General features: G+C 49.2%; 1 protein-coding gene across 8 annotated transcripts in view; it reads left to right on the forward strand.

Moving 5' to 3' along the window:
* Positions 1-21,449, forward strand: part of CABIN1 (calcineurin binding protein 1) — a 1,566,474-nt gene that overhangs the window by 614,157 nt on the left and 930,868 nt on the right. For all 8 annotated transcript variants that reach the window (XM_085634628.1, XM_085634623.1, XM_085634621.1 and 5 more), the window contains one exon: positions 5,380-5,640. In XM_085634628.1, coding sequence (XP_085490754.1) covers positions 5,380-5,640 — 261 coding nt within the window. The remainder of the gene's footprint in view (positions 1-5,379; positions 5,641-21,449) is intronic.

Here is a 21,449-nt window from a genome sequence, read left to right on the forward strand (position 1 = left end):
CAAAGCGGCTACATGGCGCTCAGTACATACTTTTACGTGCCATTATTGCCTAGATTCAGACGCACAGGCCGACGCCCAGGTGGGGCAGGCTTCTTTGAGGAACTTGTTTGCATGACTGTTATGTTATGTGATGTGACTGCACGTTTTAAATGCTATAGTGCTCGTCCGCGAGACTTTGGGTATGGGCTTGCTACTCTATTCATAGATTATGACTATTGATGAGTATCCCCTGGATGAGAAGGATTAGTTACTTACCTGTAATCCTAGTTCTCATCCAGGGGTATACTCATCAAAGTCATAAGCGACCCACCCACCTCCCCGGACGAGCATTGTTCTCCTTAAGGTATTGTTTCTGGAATACAGATATGTTCAGGTGGGAATGCACCGCCAAAAAGAACTGGCCCAACTGCCACCTGTAGTGCATCATGGGAGCAGGGGGTCTCCTGCAGGTCTTAAAGGCACGGTCCCCCTACTCTAATGCCTTAAAGGCAAGGTGTCAGTTTTCTTTGTTTCTTTATACTCTATTGCAGCCTACAGGCGAATGCCTACAATTACAAGTTTGCTTTATGGCAATAAAGTAGTGCTGTGTTACAATTGGCTTGGTGCTTCCTTTCTTCCTTATGGGTTAGGGGGCACTGCTATGCAAACCTATGTAATTTACAGCATTACCATGTTTGAAACATTTTAGGCTGCATGTATATGTTTTCACATATGCATATACATGTATATATATGTATTTTCTATATGCTCCGGGATCCCGCACATGGGCGGGGATTATTCATAGATTATGACTTTGATGAGTATACCCCTGGATGAGAACTAGGATTACAGGTAAATAACTAATCCTTTTGGACAATGCGTACGCATAAAAAAGGGACACACTAGACTAAACATAGCAAAACTAAAACAAATGTAAGATTTACTGTGGGCGTGGCTTAGCCGGCTGCAAAATGGCTGCACCCTGAGTGGGCTCTACCGGCCAAGCCTAATATCCTTCACAATCCTGCAGGCATTGTTCTCATCGCCACTTTGAGCTTGCACCTTCACTACTCACCGGTTCTGGCGGAGTGCTTTGAGACCTTTTCCGCCTTCCGAGGTTGCTGCTGAGTCAGGATTCAGCGTTGTCCGAGCCCCGGACCTTGGCCCTGTGGTGCGTGCGGCCCTCCCGGCCCTCCTGGAGCCGATGGCGGGACCCCGATGCAGACCGGATCTTCGCCCAACGCAGCACCTTCACTCCACGATCACCGGAGCCGGTAGGTGCCGCTGCTGCTGGGGTGCTTCGCGGCGGGGCTGAGGTGCGCTCATCGTACCACCCGACTGGCCCTCGTACTCCCGGGCGCCATTTCTCCAGCTCTGGCGTCCGCGGCTTTGGCCTCCTCCATTGGGCCTGGCGGGGTGGGCGGTGCGCTCTCCTCGACTCCCCCGCTCTGTGCGGCCCCCTGCCTGCTGTGACCTCCGGCTCCCCGGTGACGACGTTTGGCGGCTTTTTGAGTTGGCCCTCTAGGCTTCTGGGCCCCCCTGCTGCAGCGGTCTCTGCCTGCCGGCCCTCCCCTGGAGGCAGCTGAGCGCTACGCTCCCGCCTACCGGCTCGACGTCTGTTGCCATAGCTGGCGGACGCCGCTACCCGCCGGCCCCCTCCTTTTGAGCTGTGTTCCACTGCTGAACCAACACATGCACCCAGACTTTGCACAGTGCTATCCTTCACTTTGCAGCCGGCCCGGTGCCTGACTCACCTTGCCTCTATTCCACCTGTGGGCCCAGCCTCCTGCCTCCTGCTTCCTGCTTGGTGCTTCTGACACCCGCTGTGCTGAGGATGCCCATGACTCGTTCCCCCTTGGTCACATCCACGCCGGTGTTGGCGCTGACTTCAGTTGCGGTTCCTGCTGCCTGGGGCGGATCACACCGGCCAGCCCTTTCTGTGCTGGACCCGGTTGCTCCTCCTTCAACCTGGTTGGTCGGCTGTCAGTCTGTGGCGGCCGTATGGTGCCGGTCTGCTCGTTCACTGTGCTCCCTTCTCTCCCATAATCAGCCCACCTGGGTTCTGCACTGCGGCTGACTGCTGGGCCCGTCCTAACGCCTCTCCTCTGCTGGCTTGCTGCACCTCGAGCACACTGGTCTTCTTCTACCGGCGGCCTCTCCCCGGTGTTCTGGCTGCTCCTCCCTCCTGCGATCTCCGGCCATGGGGCGGGCCGACCCCAGGCAGCCCAAGATCACCTTTGACCAGCGCCGCCAGAAGCGCCAGGAGGGTGCCGGTGCGGACGGAGGTGACCACCCCCCCCCCGGCCGCATCTGAAATGGCGCAATCCCACAAAGACGATCTGAAGGCCATCATGCTGGATGTCCAAACCACAGTCACCAATAATGCGACACAGCTGTATTAATTGTTGGCCCGCGTGGACACTGAAAGCCCGGGTTGACTCCCACGATGCCCGATGGGGCAGCCACATTGGAGAGGCGGAGATCAGAGGCCTCTGGTCTCCGGCGGAGTCCAAGCTCCATATCAAACTTTTGGAGCTCAGGGCGATCCTACTTGCACTGAAAGCATTCCTTCCCTCTGTCAATGGGAGAGTAGTGTAGGTGTTCACAGACAACACCACCGCCATGTTGTACTGCAACAAGCTGTGCGGGTGAGGTCAGGGAACTCTACGTCTCTGGACGTGGCTGGAACGTCAAGGCATTTCCGTGGTGGTTCAACACCTGGTGGGTACCCTGAACACCAGGGCGGACGAATTCAGCCGCAGGTGCATGTTGGATCGCGAATGGCATCTTCACTCAGAGGTGGCACAAGGTCTCTTTCAGCACTGGGGAGAACCTTGGTTAGATCTATTCGCCACCGAAGAGAACGTGCAATGTCAGCAGTTCTGCGCGTTGGAATTTCCAAGCCGGCACTCGCTTGGAGACGCTTTTCATCGCGAGTGGAGTTGCGGTCTATTGTACGCCTTTCTGCCTATACCACTTCTGCCCAGAGTGCTGAAGAAGATTAGACGCAACCGGGCCCAAGTCATTCTTGTGGCACCGGACTAGGCTTGAAGAGTTTGGTATCCCGAGCTACTCAGTATGAGCGTGGATCCCCTGATCCGACTGCCTCTTCGGGAGGATCTCCTGTCGCAGCAACAGGGGACGGTCCTCCACCCGAACCTGTCCAGCCTCCACCTCCTTGTGTGGAGATTTGAGCGGTGACAGCTGATTCTATTTGACTCTCCTCCTGAGGTCTGTAATGTGATTCTGGCAGCCAGGCGTCCCTCCACTAAAACGGTATACGCCAGTGGGTGGAAATAATTTGTGGCATGGTGCACAGCAAAAGCTGTAGATCCTCTTTCTGCCCCTCTTTTGAGGTCCTATTGTTCCTTCTCTCTTTGGTCCATCAGGGCTCTGCTCTGGGCAGTATCAAGGGCTACCTTTCTGCTCTTTCAGCCTTTCTTAGGCTGCCTGATCAGCCCTCTCTTTTCAAGTCCCTGGTTGTCAATAGATTTCTCAAAGGCATTACTCACCTTTTCCCTCCTATTCCTTTTGTGATGCCTCAATGGTACTTGAACCTGGTTCTCACATATTTGATGTGCGCTCTCTTTGAGCCTCTTCATAACTGTCCTTTGTGCCTATTAACTTTGAAAACTGTGTTCCTGGTGGCCATCACCTCCGCTCGGTGGGTGAGTGAACTCCAGGCTCTTTCCTGTAAACCTCCTTTCCTGGCGATTCATCCGGACAAGGTTGTGCTTCGACCACGTCCCTCTTTTCTACCAAAAGTAGTCTCTGCCTTTCATCTTGTGCAAACTGTCACTGCCCACTTTCTTTCCGCCTCCGCACCCTTCAAGGGAAGAGGACAGGCTCCACCGTCTGGACCCAAAACGTGCGCTTTTGTTCTATCTCAACCGTACACAACAGTTCCGGGTGGATGACCAGCTCTTTGTTAGCTACGTGGGCGCCAAGAAAGGCAGCGCTGTGCACAAGCGAACTATCTCCGCATGGGATGTCTTGTGCATTAAAGGCTGTTACTCTCTGGCTAAAAAGGAACCTCTGGTTGGGCTGCGCGCCCATTCTACCAGGGCGACAGCAGCTACTACAGCATTGGGACGCGGTGTCTCCCTGCAAGACATCTGTCGGGCGTCCACTTGGGCCTCGTTGCATATTTTCACTAAGCACTATTGCCTTGACAGTCCGGTCCAGAGACCTCACTTCGCAGACCCACCACCGGGGTTGGTATTGCTTGGGTATGTATTCTAAGGTAAAGAATCTATCACTAACGTGTCTCTTTCAGGTGCACAAGTTACTGGTGTAACGATATATCTGTAAGAAACATTAGTTAGTGATAGATTCCTTACCTCCCGCCCATCCTCCCCGTTCTGTGAACTGTTCTCTAGGGTTCAGGTCATCCCTTTTAGAGCCTTAATTCTATTGCACCAGTAGTCGGTCTCTGGCATGGCTCTGTGCTCCTGGCGCGGAAAAGTTGTTTACAGAAATGACGTCCGCGCGTGTGGACGCGTCTAAGTAGCTCCAATGACGTCATCTCGGCGACTACGATGTCAGCGACGTACGCGGAGGCGCACGACGATGCCTACCGACGCGCAGAGGTACTGCTAACGAGAACTTTCCGGATCCAGTCTGATGCCTGGGGATATTCTAAGGTAAGGAATCTATTACTAACTAATGTCTCTTACAGATGTATCGTTACATAAGTAAGTAACTTGCGTTTTTACAAATATGGACTGCCATCAGATGGTAGTCTTAATCATTTATTTATTGTAGGGGAGGCAGAGAATCATAGTTTGCAATTTAGAAAGTCTGGATGGACAGCATATAAGAAAGCAGAAATACAATTGGGGAAAGATAAAATGGATGTAAATTGTGGATGTGTCTAATTTCAGGGAAGAGTTAAAAAAAAAAAAATGGAAGGTATGTTAATAACAGAATGCATACTTTCTCTCCCCCTCTGATGAAACCACAGACCCCCAGTTTATGATGTAATGCATAGAACATCTAGTTCATTTAAATGGCATTCCTGTGCAACTCTTTGAAGTTGTAAGAAAATTACCTCTGAAGCTAGTCTGGCCACGACTGCAGGATTACTGTTAGAATGACTAGTGACATTCACAAGCTAGGGATCCTTTTCGGTTGATGAGCAACTGAAGAAACACAACCAGTGGGCGATTCAGTTCTGTTCATTGCAGAACAGCAGATTTTGGTTTCATGTGTGCCCGATTGTGTTTCTTTTACAAATTATACGGGAGAATATTGAGGGTTTTTAAATTGGATAGTCTCAGTTGTGCCAACAGGCTTGACAATTGTGACGGAGCATCAAAACTTGTTTCTTGCTTGGTTCTTTCAGAGAATTATGGACTGTTTTAAACAATTTCCCTCTTACCTAGTCTCACTTCTTTGCAGATGGAGGAGCGGCGGGATGGCATGCTAGAGACATCCAGGCAGTGCTTCACGTCTGCGTCCCATTGTGAAGGTGACGGAGATGAGGAGGAATGGCTGATTCATTATATGCTTGGGAAGATTGCAGAGAAGCAAAAGCAGTCCCCTAAGATTTACCTTCAGCACTACAAAATGGCAGGACACTATCTTCATGAAGAGGCCGCCCGCTATCCCAAGAAGGTTCATTACCATAACCCACCAGAGCTGGCCATGGAGGCTTTGGAGGTAACCATGCTCCTTGAATGTATTTTCTGGAAAGTGTCAATCCTAGCAGGAGTTGTCATGGATTCCGTTTAATGGAGTGGAAGCCATATATGACATTGTGTTCCAAGATATAGGCCAACCAATGAGCTATCCTTGATCTTATTTTATGATGATAAAATGAATCTGCTGCTTTACATTGTTTGTTTTTTACATTGACCTGTTTTTTTCTGTCTGTTTTTTTCAATTATCTTTATAAAGCTGGTTGAAGTTTTTACCATAACTATTGACTATTCATTTAGAGTCAGGCAGAGCAAGGTATGTGCCAAAATCAGCTTATGCCTCCTCCTCCCAAATTACTATTCTCCCATTTCATCAGGAATGCTTGTTTTGCAAAAGCAAAGCCTCATCAGTCATAGTCATCAGTCAGTTGCTACAGATCCTTTTGAAGCGTTTTATTTTTGTATTACGCACACTCCGGTGAGCTCTTTTTCTGGCATATTACTCTATAGACCCCCTGGGTCTAGAGCTAACTTCTGCACAGAGCTTCTTAGAATTTTAGAACCCTATTTTGGTAGGCCTTACTTTACCATTTTGGGTGACATTAATTTCCATCTAGAGGATTCTACATCAAAAGACACCTCCTCTCTTATTAATTCCTTGGAGGCATGTGATTTTGTCCAACTCGTTCTTCATCCGACTCACCTGGCGGGGCACACCCTTGATGGGATCTTTACCAACGATCCCAGACTGAAAGTCGGCCTGCCGGTACCAATTACATGGTCTGACCATTTAGCAGTTCCGCTGTCCCTAGACATTTCCTGTCCTGATGTCACGGCTGATATTAGTAAAAAACAATTCAAAAGGAGCTTCAAAAACTTTACTAAGGAGACACTTGCACCTTTTATCCGTAACATCAGTATCTCAACTAAACAGAAGGTTGATGACTTGGCTCAGGATCTAACTGATGCCATTACCAAAGCTGCTGATGCACTAGCCCCCCCCTCCCTTAAATCTGCAGCTAGACAGAAGCCATCCGCTCCTTGGTTTTCTGCCGATCTGCGGTCGCTCAGACAAAAATGTAGACAGAAGGAACGTGGATGGCGTAAATCCTGGGATTTAAAAGACAGAGAAGATTATAAGAGGCTACTACGGGAGTATAGAAAGCGAATCATTAAGGAAAAACAGGACTATTTTTCTAACTTAACCTGTTCGTTAACATCTTCCAGAGAGCTTTTTAAAATTGTAGACTCCCTTTGCTCCCTTCAGGTTCCTGATCCAGTAGTTGCCTCCCAGGAGCTATGTGATGATATATCGAATTTTTTCTATACTAAGATAGACGATATTTACATAGCCCTAAAGACGCAGAGGAACTCACTTAGCCTGGAGAATTCCGTGCAAATCACACGATTGGAGGCCTGGAATGTAGATTCCTCTCAGTCCCTTGCACACTTTCCGGCTCTTACGCTAGAAGATCTTAATAGCCTGCTGGATAAAACTAAATCCTCATCTCCCCTGGACCCACTGCCTCTCAAGGTGCTTAAAAACTGCAGAGAAATCATTCTCCCTCCGATGCTTGAGGTAATGAATGGAGCCTTGGAACAGGGCATTTTCCCATTACTTTGGAAGAGAGCCATCGTGAAGCCACTTTTGAAAAAGACCACCTTGGACCCGGGAGTGCTGAAAAATTTTAGACCCATCTCTTTGCTGCCTGCCCCTGCTAAGATGTTGGAGACCCACTTGAACTTCCATCTTTCGAACTTCCTCGACGCCTCTGGCTTCTTGGATGGGTCCCAACACGGCTTCAGAAAGCTACATAGCACGGAGTCTGCATTGACAATAGTCATGGATAACATCCGCAGGAAAGTAGATCTGGGTCTTACTTCCGTACTGGTGCTGCTTGATCTTTCAGCAGCTTTCGACACCCTGTCTCCCCTGACTTTAACATCTAGGTTAAGGGAGGCAGGGGTAGTCGGATCAGCGCTCAGCCTCATTAGCTCCTTTTTACAAGACCGAGAGCAACGTGTCATGCTTGGCGAATACCTCTCCCCTGTCAAGTCGTTGCAATGTGGGGTGCCACAGGGGTCGGCATTGAGTCCGACCCTGTTTAACATCTATGTGGCCCCCCTTGCAAGACTTGTAAGATCTCAGGGGATGGAGGTAGTGTCGTATGCCGACGACACGCAGATTATGGTATCCCTGACCCACTCTGTCAGTAAAACTGCCTCTAACTTTAGGGCCTGTATGCAACTTGTTGCAGATTGGATGGTTTCCAACTCCCTAAAGTTGAATGGGGACAAGACAGAGGTCCTGGTCTTTGGCAAGGACCAGGATATATGGTCAGACGATTGGTGGCCCCCCTCTTTAGGCAGCTGCCCTATACCTACCAAATCTGCTAGAAACCTAGGTGTCATCTTTGACACACAGCTCTCCATGGAGCTACAGGTGAATAGAACGGTGGCGACCTGTTGGGGTGTCATTAAGACCCTAAAAAGGATTGTGAACTATCTGTCCCCACAGGCGCGGAAACAGGTGGTGATTGCCCTTGTTGGCTCACGGCTTGATTACTGTAACTCCGTGTACGCCGGGGCTAACAAGGGCCTGCTCCAGCGTCTACAGGTCATACAGAACGCTGCAGCGCGGTTCGCCCTTGCTTTGCCCTGGCTGTCATCTATGACCGTAGCGAGGAGGAACCTCCATTGGCTCCCCATTCCGTCAAGGATCACTTTTAAACTCCTTTGCCTTACATTTAAGGCTCTAACTGCAGGCTCGGCTGATGCTCTTGGTTCATTACTTACCAGATATGTTCCGAGTAGAAATTTACGTTCCAGCGAACAATACCAACTGGTAATCCCTAGAGCCAAGAAGGCTAGATGGGGCTCCAAAGCTTTTTCCACATTAGCACCTCTTATGTGGAATTCACTCCCCCTTGAAATCAAACAACTTCCTTCTCTTGACCTTTTTAGGAAGTCCTTGAAAACTTGGCTCTTCATTAAGGCATACCTGTAGGCTCTGTTCCTGTCTGCTATCAGCTACATATTTTGGTTTAGGCGCCTTGACGCCCACTGGGCATAGCTGCGCATTACAAATAATATTTCATTCATTCATTCATAGCTGTCAGAAGCCCTTTGCTTGCAGCCTATCTGCCACAGGGCTGAGGTATCCAAGGGCTCAGCACACCGACCTTGTGTAGGATGAGCCTTCCAACACTGTTTGCTGTTGGAGACCTTTCTAGCAAAGACAATCAGATGATGGGGGGAGCGCTGAAACTTTTCAGACACTCACCCCGTCACTATTAGATTTGGGTTGAATCCATCATCGTTCTTTTGCTCACTAAGCCACCCCAGTTCAGTCCCAGCCATGTGCAAATCAGTCTTGACCCTGTTCCTCATGGGAAAAGTGCAAACCGAACTGCCAAGCCAGGTCTTCTCTGGACCAGAAACAAGCATCCAGGGACTGGTTTCGAGGTAACACTCCACATCACCCAGGATATCTTGAATCCAGTGGCAAAGTGAGCAAGGGACCACCATGGCGGTCATGGCAATAGTGAACAGGAAAAAGTCATAAAAAATCAACAATAAGCCCCACATGTTGGAGATATCCCCCCAATATGTCAAGGATGTTGAATATTTTGTTTTGCAGTAAATAATGGGCCCAGCATTATGTTTTTTTCCAAGATGCTCCTGCTATATTGGTGAAAGGCCTACAAATCTAATACGCCCATCTGCACTACTTTTCAGGTTGGGAATAAGTCCCTGATGTACCATTCCCATTCATGTACAATTTCCATGCCAACAGATTTTTCCATCGGAATGCAATTTTCCAAGCAAGTTATATATTATTAGGCCACATTGCAAATTGTACTTTTATAGGGGGTCGCAAAACAACCTGTCTACTTAATATTTATTTGGCAGGTCTAAATTTGAAACCTCCTGTGACTGTTGTAAATGCAGGAATGGAGGCCTGCAGGAGACAAAGACCTGTGACCAAGCATATCTACATTGTCAAACGGGAAACATTTTTTAGAAGCAGCTCATGTCCATTAAAGAGAGTGGGGCTGCTTTAAAAAACAATACTGCTTTTCTGGGAGCAGGAGAGAGCCCCGCTTAAATGAAAGAATTTTATGAGGCCATGCACCTCATTTTTGAGCAGCCTGACCTCTCCTGAGCACCTTCAGGTCCCACAGGGTCATAGGGGGGCCCCATCGTGTTCCGCGCCGGCAGCTCTGGCCCGACTCCGATGGCCCCCCCCATAGATCCGGCCAGGGATCCGGACCAGCGCTGGTCGTGCCATTGCGACCTTCCCAACGCTGATACTCCTGGTGCCCACCTTAGGCGCCAGCCCTATTCTGATTCCAGACGACATGGAGCCGCGTCAATCAATGCCAATTCCGGCGCCAGCAGGACCCATTGGTCCTAGGTCATTCCTTGAGTTTTGTTCTGAGAGGCTAGTCTTAGGAGAAAAATAGGAGGGATCACTGAATCCTTTAGAATACCAGCACTACGAACAAGACGTGGACTGATCTGAGGAATTGGGTGAAGCCAGTGGACTGGATACTTCTTCATATACTGGCATGCTTTCCCTCCCACAGTGGCTACAGAGGAGGCAGCATCCTATGCAATGGTGGTGCGGAGGGTGGCTGAGGTCCTTGAACTGCAGCTACCCTCAGTGGCTGTCCAGTCTAACATCTTGGCAGAGGTGCTACAGCTGGGAGCTTCCTCCTCAGAAACTTTGCTCCCACTTAATAAAGCCCTCACAGACGTCCTACTGGAATCATGGTCCAAACCGAGCACAGGGGTTCCTGTGAAAAGGACGATTGCCGGTGCCAACGCCCGACCCAAACTTCCTCACTACCCACCCCACCCTGGAGAGATTAGTACTTCAAGTCTCTACTTCCCATGGCACGATCCGTGCTGCTCACCTTGAACAGGGAATCTAAGCTCACGTCTCTGCTTCCCATGATGCGTTCCCTGTCGCTCCCCTGAACAGGTAATACAAGAGGCTGGCCAGTTGGGGCAAGAAAATATTTTCTTCCACCAGCCTTGCATTGCAGTCTGTGAACACCACATGTTTATTTGGCTGTTATTCGCACTCTCTGTAGGAAACGGTTGCGCAACTGCTGCCACAGGTCTCAGAGGAGGCCGGTCGATCCTCTCCTAAGCTGTATCAGATGGTAGAGACGCAGCAAGATTCTCAATTAGATGTGGTTTAGACATGACTGACTCGCTGGGCAGAGTGATTTCCACGATGGTGGCTGTTAGATGGTGAACGTTGTGTTCGAGGCATATGAGCTGCAGATCACACACTAAGGATAAGATCGCCATCTGGTGTTGGGCTTGGATGATTGCAGGTTGTTGTTGTCTTCGGAAGAAGTCTTTGGTCACGAGATAGGTGACTCCTCCTCTGGACAACAGTGCGCATGGGCATCCACTCCATCCTCAGATTATTTTTTTCCGCCATTGGGTTCGGATGACCTTTTTTCCGCTCCAGCAGAAAACTTCATAGCAATCACAACAACTCTCAAAATGTATAACTCGCCGTCGAAATCCCATCGGACCGGCTCCGGACGCGGCGGATGGAAAGGACACCGTTTAAAAAATGCCCCCAATGCGGAGCAAAGTTCCCCCACAGTGATCACCACGAGGTCTGTAATTTGTGCCTTTCACCAGACCACAATGAATCCAGCTGTCCAGCCTGCGCCGCATTCCGTTCGAAGAAAACGTTCCGGGACCGAAGAGCTCGACGCCATATCATGGCCAAACCGGTACCGGAACCAGAAGACATCTTTGCACAGGATATCCCTGACGACGATTCCGAAGACCTCCAGATCGTGTCCGAGGCCGACGATTCTGATCCGGGGCAGCCCGTGAGTACCAGCTCCCCTACCCCAACCCCACCAAAAAAGACATTGGTCAAGACTCTGCCAGCTGGGCCCAGTCGTGATCCAAAATCATCTTCAGAAGCCCCGCCCCTGGGCCCGACTCCGAAGAAATCTAAGCCTGCAGGTGGCTCGGGCTCGAGCAAACCTCATATTATTGTACCTACAATACCTTCGGCACCGAAGCAGGCTCCGAGGCCAAAATCTCCATCGCACCGAAACGTCACTTGGCACCGACGTCTCCACCGGCACCGAAACGTTCTTCGGCACCAAGGTCCCCACCGGCACCGAAAGGTTCGTCGGCACCGAAAACTCCATCGGACCCGAAAAGTTCTTCGCCACTTTAACATCCTCGGTGCCAAGAAAAGTCCACAAAGAACCTGCCGATCTCACAAAATCCAGATCGGAGCCCAAAAAATCAGCGCCAAAGCCACCTTCGGACACTGAGGAACTTTTTCGTCCAGATCCAATGCAAAAACGGATTTACATCAATCCTAAAACCGGACATGTCACAGCAGTGCCATACAAGAAAAGGAAGCTGGACACACCACCTCCTCCAGCTCCTCCAAAGAAGAAGGACTGTGCCACTTCATCCATACGTCCTTCCTCTCCTATCTTACCTCCTATCCCATCCCCCCACCCCCACCGCCTTCTCCTTTACCATCTCCTTCTCACACACCATCTCCACAGGATGATAATGATTTAGGGGGAGGGGGAGACCCGGATTTCCTTAATGATCCCACTGATCCTAATAATCCCTTTACACTCCCGGACACGGCACCCATAGATGACTGGTCTTACCCTATGCCTGACATGCCTGATCCCACTCCATACCCCTCAAAACCCTCCCCGCCTGATGACCATTTGGGGTTTGGTCAGCTTATAAACAGGGCGGCACTGTTCCATGGCGTCACCATGCACACAGACACACCTGAGGAAGATTTTGTCCTCGACACCTTTGAGCAGTCGCAAAAAAGCGTTCACATTCTACCCATGATTAAGGGAGTGATAAAGCATGCCACTGAGGTTTTTAAAGACCCTGTTAGGGCCAGGGTTCTTAACCCCCGGATAGAAAAAAAATACAGGCCGGCACCACAGGATCCTGCGTACATCAAAGCGCAACTCCCCTTAGACTCTTTAGTCGTGTCAAATGCCAGAAAGCGGGCAAACTCCCAAACAACCGGAGACACACCGCCCCCAGACAAAGAGTCTAAACTCTTGAAGCTTCCGGCAAAAGAGTTGCCGCACAAGCTGGTAACCACTGACGTATTGCCAATACACAAGCCCTATTGGCTCGCTATGATAGGGCTCATTACGATCAACTGGAGGACCTCTTGCAATACCTGCCTGATCAATACAAATCACAGGCCAATGACCTTATCCAAGAGGGCAAACTAATATCAAATGCCTCCATCAAATGCGCATTAGACGCAGCGGACACCGCCTCTAGGACAGTCAACACAAGCGTGCTACTTAGACGACACGCATGGCTCCGCATTTCCGGCTTTAAGCCAGAAGTACAAACCACCATTCTTGCTCAACCCTTTAATCAGGAGCAACTATTCGGACCCGCAGTAGACACTGCTTTAGAAAAAATGAAGAAAGATAACGAGACTGCCAAATCAATGGGAGAATTAGTCTCCTCAAGCCAGAGGCTCCTTTCGTCGCTCCTTTTATAGAGGGGCCTCCAAAAATGTGGGAACAGACACCTCTTCCACCTTCAAAACATCAAGTCAAACATCCCCTAACAGAGGATACTTTAGAGGAGGTTACAGGGGAAATAATACCAAAGGCCGAGGGCGGGGCAACAACAACACCCGCACCTCTACAGCCACTAAAGAGTGACTTACCACCACTCCCCCCAGACCATTCCACTCCAGTCGGGGGAAGACTTCAACAGTTCCTGCCTGTCTGGAATTCCATCACAACAGACAGGTGGGTAAGACAAATTATCCAGTCTGGCTACTGCCTCGAACTCATAAACACCCCCCCCAAACATACCACCCAAACACCGTCCCATGTCGTCTCACCACCTCACGCTCCTCAAACAGGAAATTCAGTCTTTGCTTCAAAAACACGCAATAGAACCAGTTCCACTCCAACATCAGGGCACAGGAGTATGTTCTCTATACTTCCTCATTCCCAAAAAGGACAAGACCTTAAGACCCATACTAGACCTCAGACTACTAAACCAGTATATACAATCAGACCACTTCCACATGATCACTCTCCAGCAGGTCCTTCCATTACTTCAACTACGCGACTTCCTTGCCACATTGGACCTCAAGGACGCATATTTTCACATCCCTATGCATCCTGCGCACAGGAAGTATCTACGATTCGTGGTAGACGGTCAGCACTATCAGTTTACAGTTCTCCCATTCGGAGTAACAACCGCACCCAGGGTATTCACCAAATGCTTGGCAGTAGTGGCAGTGCATCTCAGGAGACAACAAATCCATGTCTTCCCCTATCTGGACGATTGGCTCATAAAAGCCAATACACAACCTGGGATTTACAATCAACTATCCCAAATCGCAACTACAACCCTCCCACGTACACCAATACCTGGGAGCCACCATAGATACATCCAAGGCCATAGCTTATCCCAGCACAGCCAGGATAGCCAACATACAAAATCTCATCAAAAAATTTCAAACACAACACTCTCTTCCAGCGAGAGTGTTTATGCAACTCTTAGGCATGATGGCATCATGCATCTCCATAGTACCCCATGCACGCCTTCAAATGCGTCCCCTACAGGAATGTCTAGCACAACAGTGGAACCAGGCCCACGGACAACTTACCGATCTGGTGTTGGTGGAGAGCCGCTCACTTCGTTCACTGAAGTGGTGGAACACCATCAACCTGTCCAAAAGGGCAGCCGTTCTTAGAGCCTCTTCCACAAGTTGTGCTAACCACCGACGCATCTCTTACCGGATGGGGAGCCCACCTCCTTCAACACACCACTCAGGGCAGGTGGTCTACTCAACAGAAACAGCTCCACATCAATCACCTAGAACTTCTAGCGGTGTTCCTAGCACTGAAATCCTTCCAAGTGCACCTCAAAAACAAAACTGTCCTCATCCGCACGGACAACATGACCACAATGTATTACATACAGAAGCAGGGGGGGACACATTCTCTACAACTGTCCCAACTTGCACAACAAATCTGGAGATGGGCAATTCCCCAAAACATCTACCTGCTAGCAGAACACCTCCCAGGGGTTCAGAACCAGGTGGCCGACCTCCTAAGTCGACACACACAGCAAATACACGAATGGGAATTACACCCCAAAGTCCTACTCCCATTCTTCCAAAAGTGGGGACAACCAGACATAGACCTGTTCGCCACACAAAAAAACGCAAAATGCCCAACCTTCGCCGCCAGGTTTCCACACCCGCAGTCAAAGGGCAATGCGATATGGATGAACTGGTCAGTCAGATTTGCGTACGCTTTTCCGCCTCTCCCACTCATTCCATTTGTAGTACGCAAACTGAAACAACAGTCGCTAACGCTCATCCTAGTAGCTCCCACTTGGGCACGTCAATCCTGGTTCATCACACTTCTGGAACTATCTCTAGTTCCGCATCAAAAATTGCGTCTCTCCCCGGCTCTATTAACCCAGAACCATGGAGAAATCAGACACCCAGATCCTTAAACTCTGAACTTGGCAATCTGGCTCCTGAAGTCTTAGAGTTCGGATACCTCAACCTTCCCCTAGACTGTATGAATATCATAAAAGAAGCCAGAAGACCTACTACTAGGGCGTATTATGCAGCAAAATGGAAAAGATTTGTCATTTACTGCTCTAACAATGACATACGTCCACTGGATGCGTCCATCCAAAACATCATTTGCTACTTGCTACACTTGCAAAGATGCAATTTAGCCTTTTCCTCTATACGTCTACATCTAGCGGCATTAGCAGCATACTTGCAAAATAGGCAACACCTGTCCCTCTTTAAGGTACCAGCCATTAAAGCATTTATGGAAGGTCTTAAAAGAATTATTCCTCCAAGATTACCACCCTCACCAGTGTGGAACCTTAATATTGTTCTAACAAGACTCATGGGTCCCCCATTTGAACCAATGCACAAATGTGAACTGCAGTTCCTAACATGGAAAGTGGCTTTCCTTGTCGCAATCACATCCCTGCGTAGAGTAAGTGAAATACAAGCCTTAACTCTTGAAGAACCCTTCCTACGACTACATCGTAACAAAGTGGTTCTTAGGACAAACCCAAAATTCCTCCCTAAAGTCATCTCCCCTTTCCATCTAAACCAGTCAGTCGAACTGTCAGTCTTCTTCCCTAATCCAGACTCAGTAGCAGAGAGGGCACTTCATACCTTAGATGTTAAAAGAGCCTTGCTTTATTACATCGACAGAACCAAACCTTTTCGAAAAACCAAGCAACTGTTTGTTGTATTCGCACCACCACATAAGGGCAACCCCATCTCCAAATCGGGTATAGCCAGGTGGATAGTTAAATGTATCCAAATATGTTACCAAAAAGCTAAACGTACTCTTACAGTTCCCCCTAGGGCGCACTCCACGCGTAAAATAGGGGCTTCTATGGCATTCTTAGGGAACATCCCCTTAGAAGACATTTGCAAAGCAGCCACATGGTCTACTACACACACCTTCACTAAGCACTACTGTGTCGATGTGTAATCCAAACAACAAGCTTCAGTAGGCTAAGCTGTCCTAAAAACTCTATTCCAAACTGCTGCAACTGATACAGGTGACCACCGCTAGGGGAGACACTGCTATATAGTCTATCCTTAGTGTGTGATCTGCAGCTCATATGCCTTGAACGGAATATGCTACTTACCAGTATGCATCTGTTCTTGGCATGTAGAGCTGCAGAGCCACACACGCCCACCTGCCTCCCCGGGACCTGTATCTGTTCCAGCATTGTCTTAATTAGACACTACACATGGACATCTTTTCTTTCTACTTCTTATACACTCCATCATTTCCCATCATGGCGAAAAACAATCTGAGGATGGAGTGGATGCCCATGCGCACTGTTGTCCAGAGGAGGAGTCACCTATCTCGTGACCAAAGACTTCTTCCGAAGACAACAACAACCTGCAATCATCCGAGCCCAACACCAGATGGCGATCTTATCCTTAGTGTGTGGCTCTGCAGCTCTACATGCCAAGAACAGATGCATACTGGTAAGTAGCATATTCCTTACCAAGAATTGTTTTCCCCGCAGGGAATTACAATGTGGTTGTTACAACGATCGCGTTGTAACAACGCATACTATTACTCCGCAATTCGGAACAACGACTTGTGGAGGGGCAGAAGGTGTTGGCTTTAAAATCCAACACCTTCCCTACTGTTGTACATACTGGAGTTGGAATAGTAAATTATACTATTCAAACACCCAGGGCCCCCCACCAGAGCAAGTCGTTGTCACGATTTGCAGGGTAATGGTATGCGTTGTTACAACGCGGTCGTTGTAAAATGCCACGACTGGCAGAGAACATCTGGCTTTTCAGGGGATGTTCAGAATTTGCTTATGGGTGTGCCCTTTGATGGCACCTGTCTCTTCGGAGACAAGGATGACACAGCTGTGGAGCGCTCTAAGGACTCATGGACTACAGCCAAGACTATGGTCTGCTCAGCTGCTCCCGTCCCCAGTCTGCTTTTGCTCTTTTCATGGATATGGACGAGGCTTTCAACCGCGCCAACCCTATCCCAGCCACCGAGCTTTGCAAGTTGTACAACCCCTGCGCGGACGAGGGTGTGGTTTGTACCGGGTCAGGTAGCCAGAGGTTGATCAAACCACCCTCCCCCTCTTTCTCCACCCCTCTTCCCCAGCAGCTTCAGCCTCCAAGCTCTTCTAGTTTTGCCCTTCCAGTCCATGGGCGTCCAGTTTGTTTCAGGATCAGTTGTCACCTCTAGCGCTGGAAAATCATTAAATGAGACAGGGGGCTTCTCCCTCCAGATCATTTGAAGGCGCTACTCCCTCTCCTTCAATACCGCCCCCGCCCCTCTGTCCCCTCTGGAGGATCATTTACTTTTGCTCCAGGAGGATGTTATGGCTTTCTTGGCCAAGGGAGCAATAGAGAGGGTTCAGGCGCGAGAAGTAGGCTGTGGATGTTATTCCCATTACTTTCTGATCCCGAAAAGGGACAAGGGCCTTCGTCCTATCTTAGACCTGTGAGCCCTCAACTACGTCCTCAAGAAGGAGAAATTTAAGACACTCACATTAGCTTAAGTCCTGTCTGCCCTGGACCAGGGAGACTGGATGGTAGCTTTGGACTTGCAGGGCGCCTATTTTCACCTTCCCATTCAGCTTGCCCATTGGCGCTACCTGCGGTTTACTGTAGGCCACGAGCGCTTTCAGCTCACCGTGCTTCTCTTTGACCTTACCTGCACCCCTCAGGAGTTCACCAAGGTGATGGTGATGGTTGTAGCTCATCTGTGCAGATTAGGGGTCCCAGTCTTCCCTTATCATGCTGAAAGCGGGCATGCCCCTGGCTGTCGTCTCCCACCTCCAGACTACGGCGAACCTCCTGCACTCACTGAGGTTTACTATCAAAGTGTTGAAGTCACACCTCACTGTCTCAGACGCTCCCTTTCATCGGAGCCGTTCTGGACGCAGCGCAGTTTCGGACCTATCCTCCCGAGTGGCGAGTCAAGGATATTCAAGCTATGATCCCGATGTTTCAACCACTATCCTGAATTTTGGTGAGGATGACTGACGCTTCTGGGCCTCACTGCCTCCTGTATCTTTCTAATGACACATGCCAGATGGCATATGCGGGCTGTGCAGTAGGACCTGAAGTTCCAGTGGGCGCAGCATCATGGTAATCTCTACAACATGGTCCAGATCTCAGAGGAAACTGCAAGAGATTTGCAGTGATGGATAACGAACCGTGATTGATTCAGAGGCAGACATCTTTCCCAACCAGATCTCACATTAGTGACAGATGGGTCACTACTGGGATGGGGTATCCATCTTGGAGAGGTGAAGATCAGAGGACTCTGGTCTCCTGCAGAATCCAGACTCCACATCAACATGCTGGAGCTCCGAGCGATCCGATTGGCGTTGAAAGCCTTTTTACCCTACATCAAGGGAAGGCTAGTTCAAGTGTTTACAGGCAACACCACTGCCATGCAGCACTGCAACAAATAGGGGAAAGTGAGGTCGTGGACCCTTTGTCAAGAGGCCCTGCGTCTCTGGAAATGGCTGGAACAGTAGGGCATTTCCCTGGTGGTTCAACACATAGCAGGTTCCCTGAATGCCATGGTGGACAAAGTCAGCCATCGATGGCTAGTGGATCACGAGTGGGGTCTCCATCCGGAGGTGGTGCAAGGTCTCTTTCAATAGTGTGGAGAGCCATGTTTATCTCTGTTTGCTTCAGCTGAGAACGCGGAATGTTAGCAGTTTTGTGCACTGGAATATCCAAGGTGGCTCTCGCTCGGAGATGCTTTTTGTCTTGAGTGGAGCTCAAGCCTCCTGTACTCCTTTCCATCCCTGCCACTCCTGCCCAGTGTTCTCAATAAGATCAGGAATCACCGGGCACTAGTCATCCTTGTGGCTCCGGACTAGGTACGGAAAGTATGGTATCCCGAGCTTCTACAAATGAGCCCCGAACCTGTGATCAGGCTGCTTCTTCAGGAGAATCTTCTGTCGCTGCAGCAGGGAGGGTCCTCCACCCTAACCTGCCAACTCTATGCCTTCTTGCGTGGAGATTGAGGAGCAGCAGATAGCTTTAAACCTTCCTCCCGAAGTCTGTAATGTTATTCTGGCAGCTAGGTGTCCTTCCACTAAAACAATATACACCTGCTGATGAAAGAAATTTGTAAGATATTGTACAGAAAATTTTATTGACCCTCTTTTTCTTCTCTTACTGATGTTTTGCTTTTCATTATGATCCTTGCCCAACAGGGCTGTGCTCTGGACACCCTGCAAGGGTATCTTTCTGCGTTGTCTGCCTTCCTGATGCTGCCACCAACCCTCTTTTATTTAAATCATCCATTGTACATAGATTCCTAAAAAGGCCCTGTACATATATTCCCACCGTCCCCCTTCATTATGCCTCAGTGGGACCTTAATTTGGTTCTCACCATTCTGATGTGCACTCCTTTCGAGCCCCCGCATAATTGCCCCCTCCCAACTGCTCACCATCAAAACAGCCTTATTAGTGTCAATTACATCTGGCAGGAGGGTGAAAGAACTGCGGGCCTCATCGTCCAAGCTTCTATTCTTTAAAAAAATATATATATTTTTATTAACTTTGGTCAATGACCATAGATTACAGAAATTGCATGTACTTGTACATGATTATGTTACATCATCACATAAATGTTGTTCGAGAGAGGTTGGGGATTGTTTGCCTCCAGTGGTTAAAGGGGCACCTTTTCAATATGAGACATATTTCCAAACAATAAGTGCAAACATGTTTTATCAGAGCCACCCTCCATCCCGCCTGAGTATGGCTGGTGCATGTTACCCAGCCCCCCCAGTTTAACTGTACTTACACCATGATGCCCATGAACCTTGAAGCTCTTCAACTCACTCAGCTCGTCACCCTTCCAACCCACTCAGAGGGCCATATTTTGGACCCCTTTTTTTCCACACTTGATGGGGTGAGGTTGTCAGATCCGAGGCTGATGGGGTGGACTGATCATCTGCTGGTAGAAGCCTTTTGTCCGGTCCACGATAAGCCTTTTATAGCTGTGGACAGACCTATTCTAAAAAGGCTTTGGCACAAGCTTAGGCTTGAAGAGTTTTATAGCATACTGGAACAGAAACCTTTGAGCACTTTTATTAATGTGGAACAAGGTTACCAACAGTTCTGCGCTTGGATCACCGATGCCTTGGACTCTCTTATACCTCTACGGTGGTCGAAAGGCCGGACAAAAACACCTAGTCCTTGGTATAATGAGTCACTCGCAGAACTGAAAAAAGCTTGCCGAAAAACAGAGAGGGATTGGAGAAGATCCTATGACCCTGCTCTGAAAACTCGGTACTTTACTGAGCTGAAGTTCTACCATAGAGCAATTTGCAGAACACGAGCCGCATTTTACGCTCAAGAATTTGCTACCAGCCCTAACCCATCAAAACTGATCTTCAAGGTACTGAAGGATCTTATGAAAAACAGATCCACCTCAGAGGTGATTTGCACAGATTCCCACTGTGATAAGCTGGCCTCCTTTTTTGGGGAGAAAGTGGAAAAAATCTACCAAGGTTTTGACACACTCCACCAGAACCGAGAGGTTACTGTCCCTGATACGATGGGATATGAGACCCTTGCTATGCTACCTGAACTGACTATTGAGACCTTTGACAGGCTCAGCCTCAGGGTCAAGTCAGGTTCTCCCTCGGACCCGTTAAAGCCAGCCTTTATCAACACACTTTCCCCACTGTGCCGTGACCCCTTATTGAATCTTATCAATATGTCATTGTCCAATGGAACGGTACCCACGGCATGGAAACAGGCAGTGGTCACTCCTATACTAAAAAAAGCCAACTCTGACCCCCGGTTGCCAGAAAATTATCGACCCATATCCCTGTTGCCCTGGATTGTCAAAGTAACAGAAGCCCACGTTAACTCTGTTCTGTCTGAGCATCTGGCTCGCAACCAGATATTGGATCCCAGTCAGAACGGCTTCCGGTCGGGACACAGTACCGAGACGGCATTACTCTACATCACGGAACATCTTCGCCAGGTACTGGACTCAGGCCGTACTGCAGCGCTTTTACTATTAGATCTAAGCGCTGCCTTCGATACTGTGTCCCACCATATACTGATCCAACGCTTACAGGAGGCGGGAGTGACTGATCTCGCCCTCCAGTGGTTTCGGTCTTTTTTATCGGATCGATCCTTTAAAGTGGCTATACCACCTGGCCAATCCGCCACTTATCCCCTGGAGCTGGGGGTACCACAGGGATCCTCGTTGAGCCCTACAATGTTCAACCTCTATGTGA

Source organism: Triturus cristatus, chromosome 11 (genome assembly GCF_964204655.1).
Source record: "Triturus cristatus chromosome 11, aTriCri1.1, whole genome shotgun sequence".
In the NCBI taxonomy this organism is placed as follows: domain Eukaryota; kingdom Metazoa; phylum Chordata; class Amphibia; order Caudata; family Salamandridae; genus Triturus; species Triturus cristatus.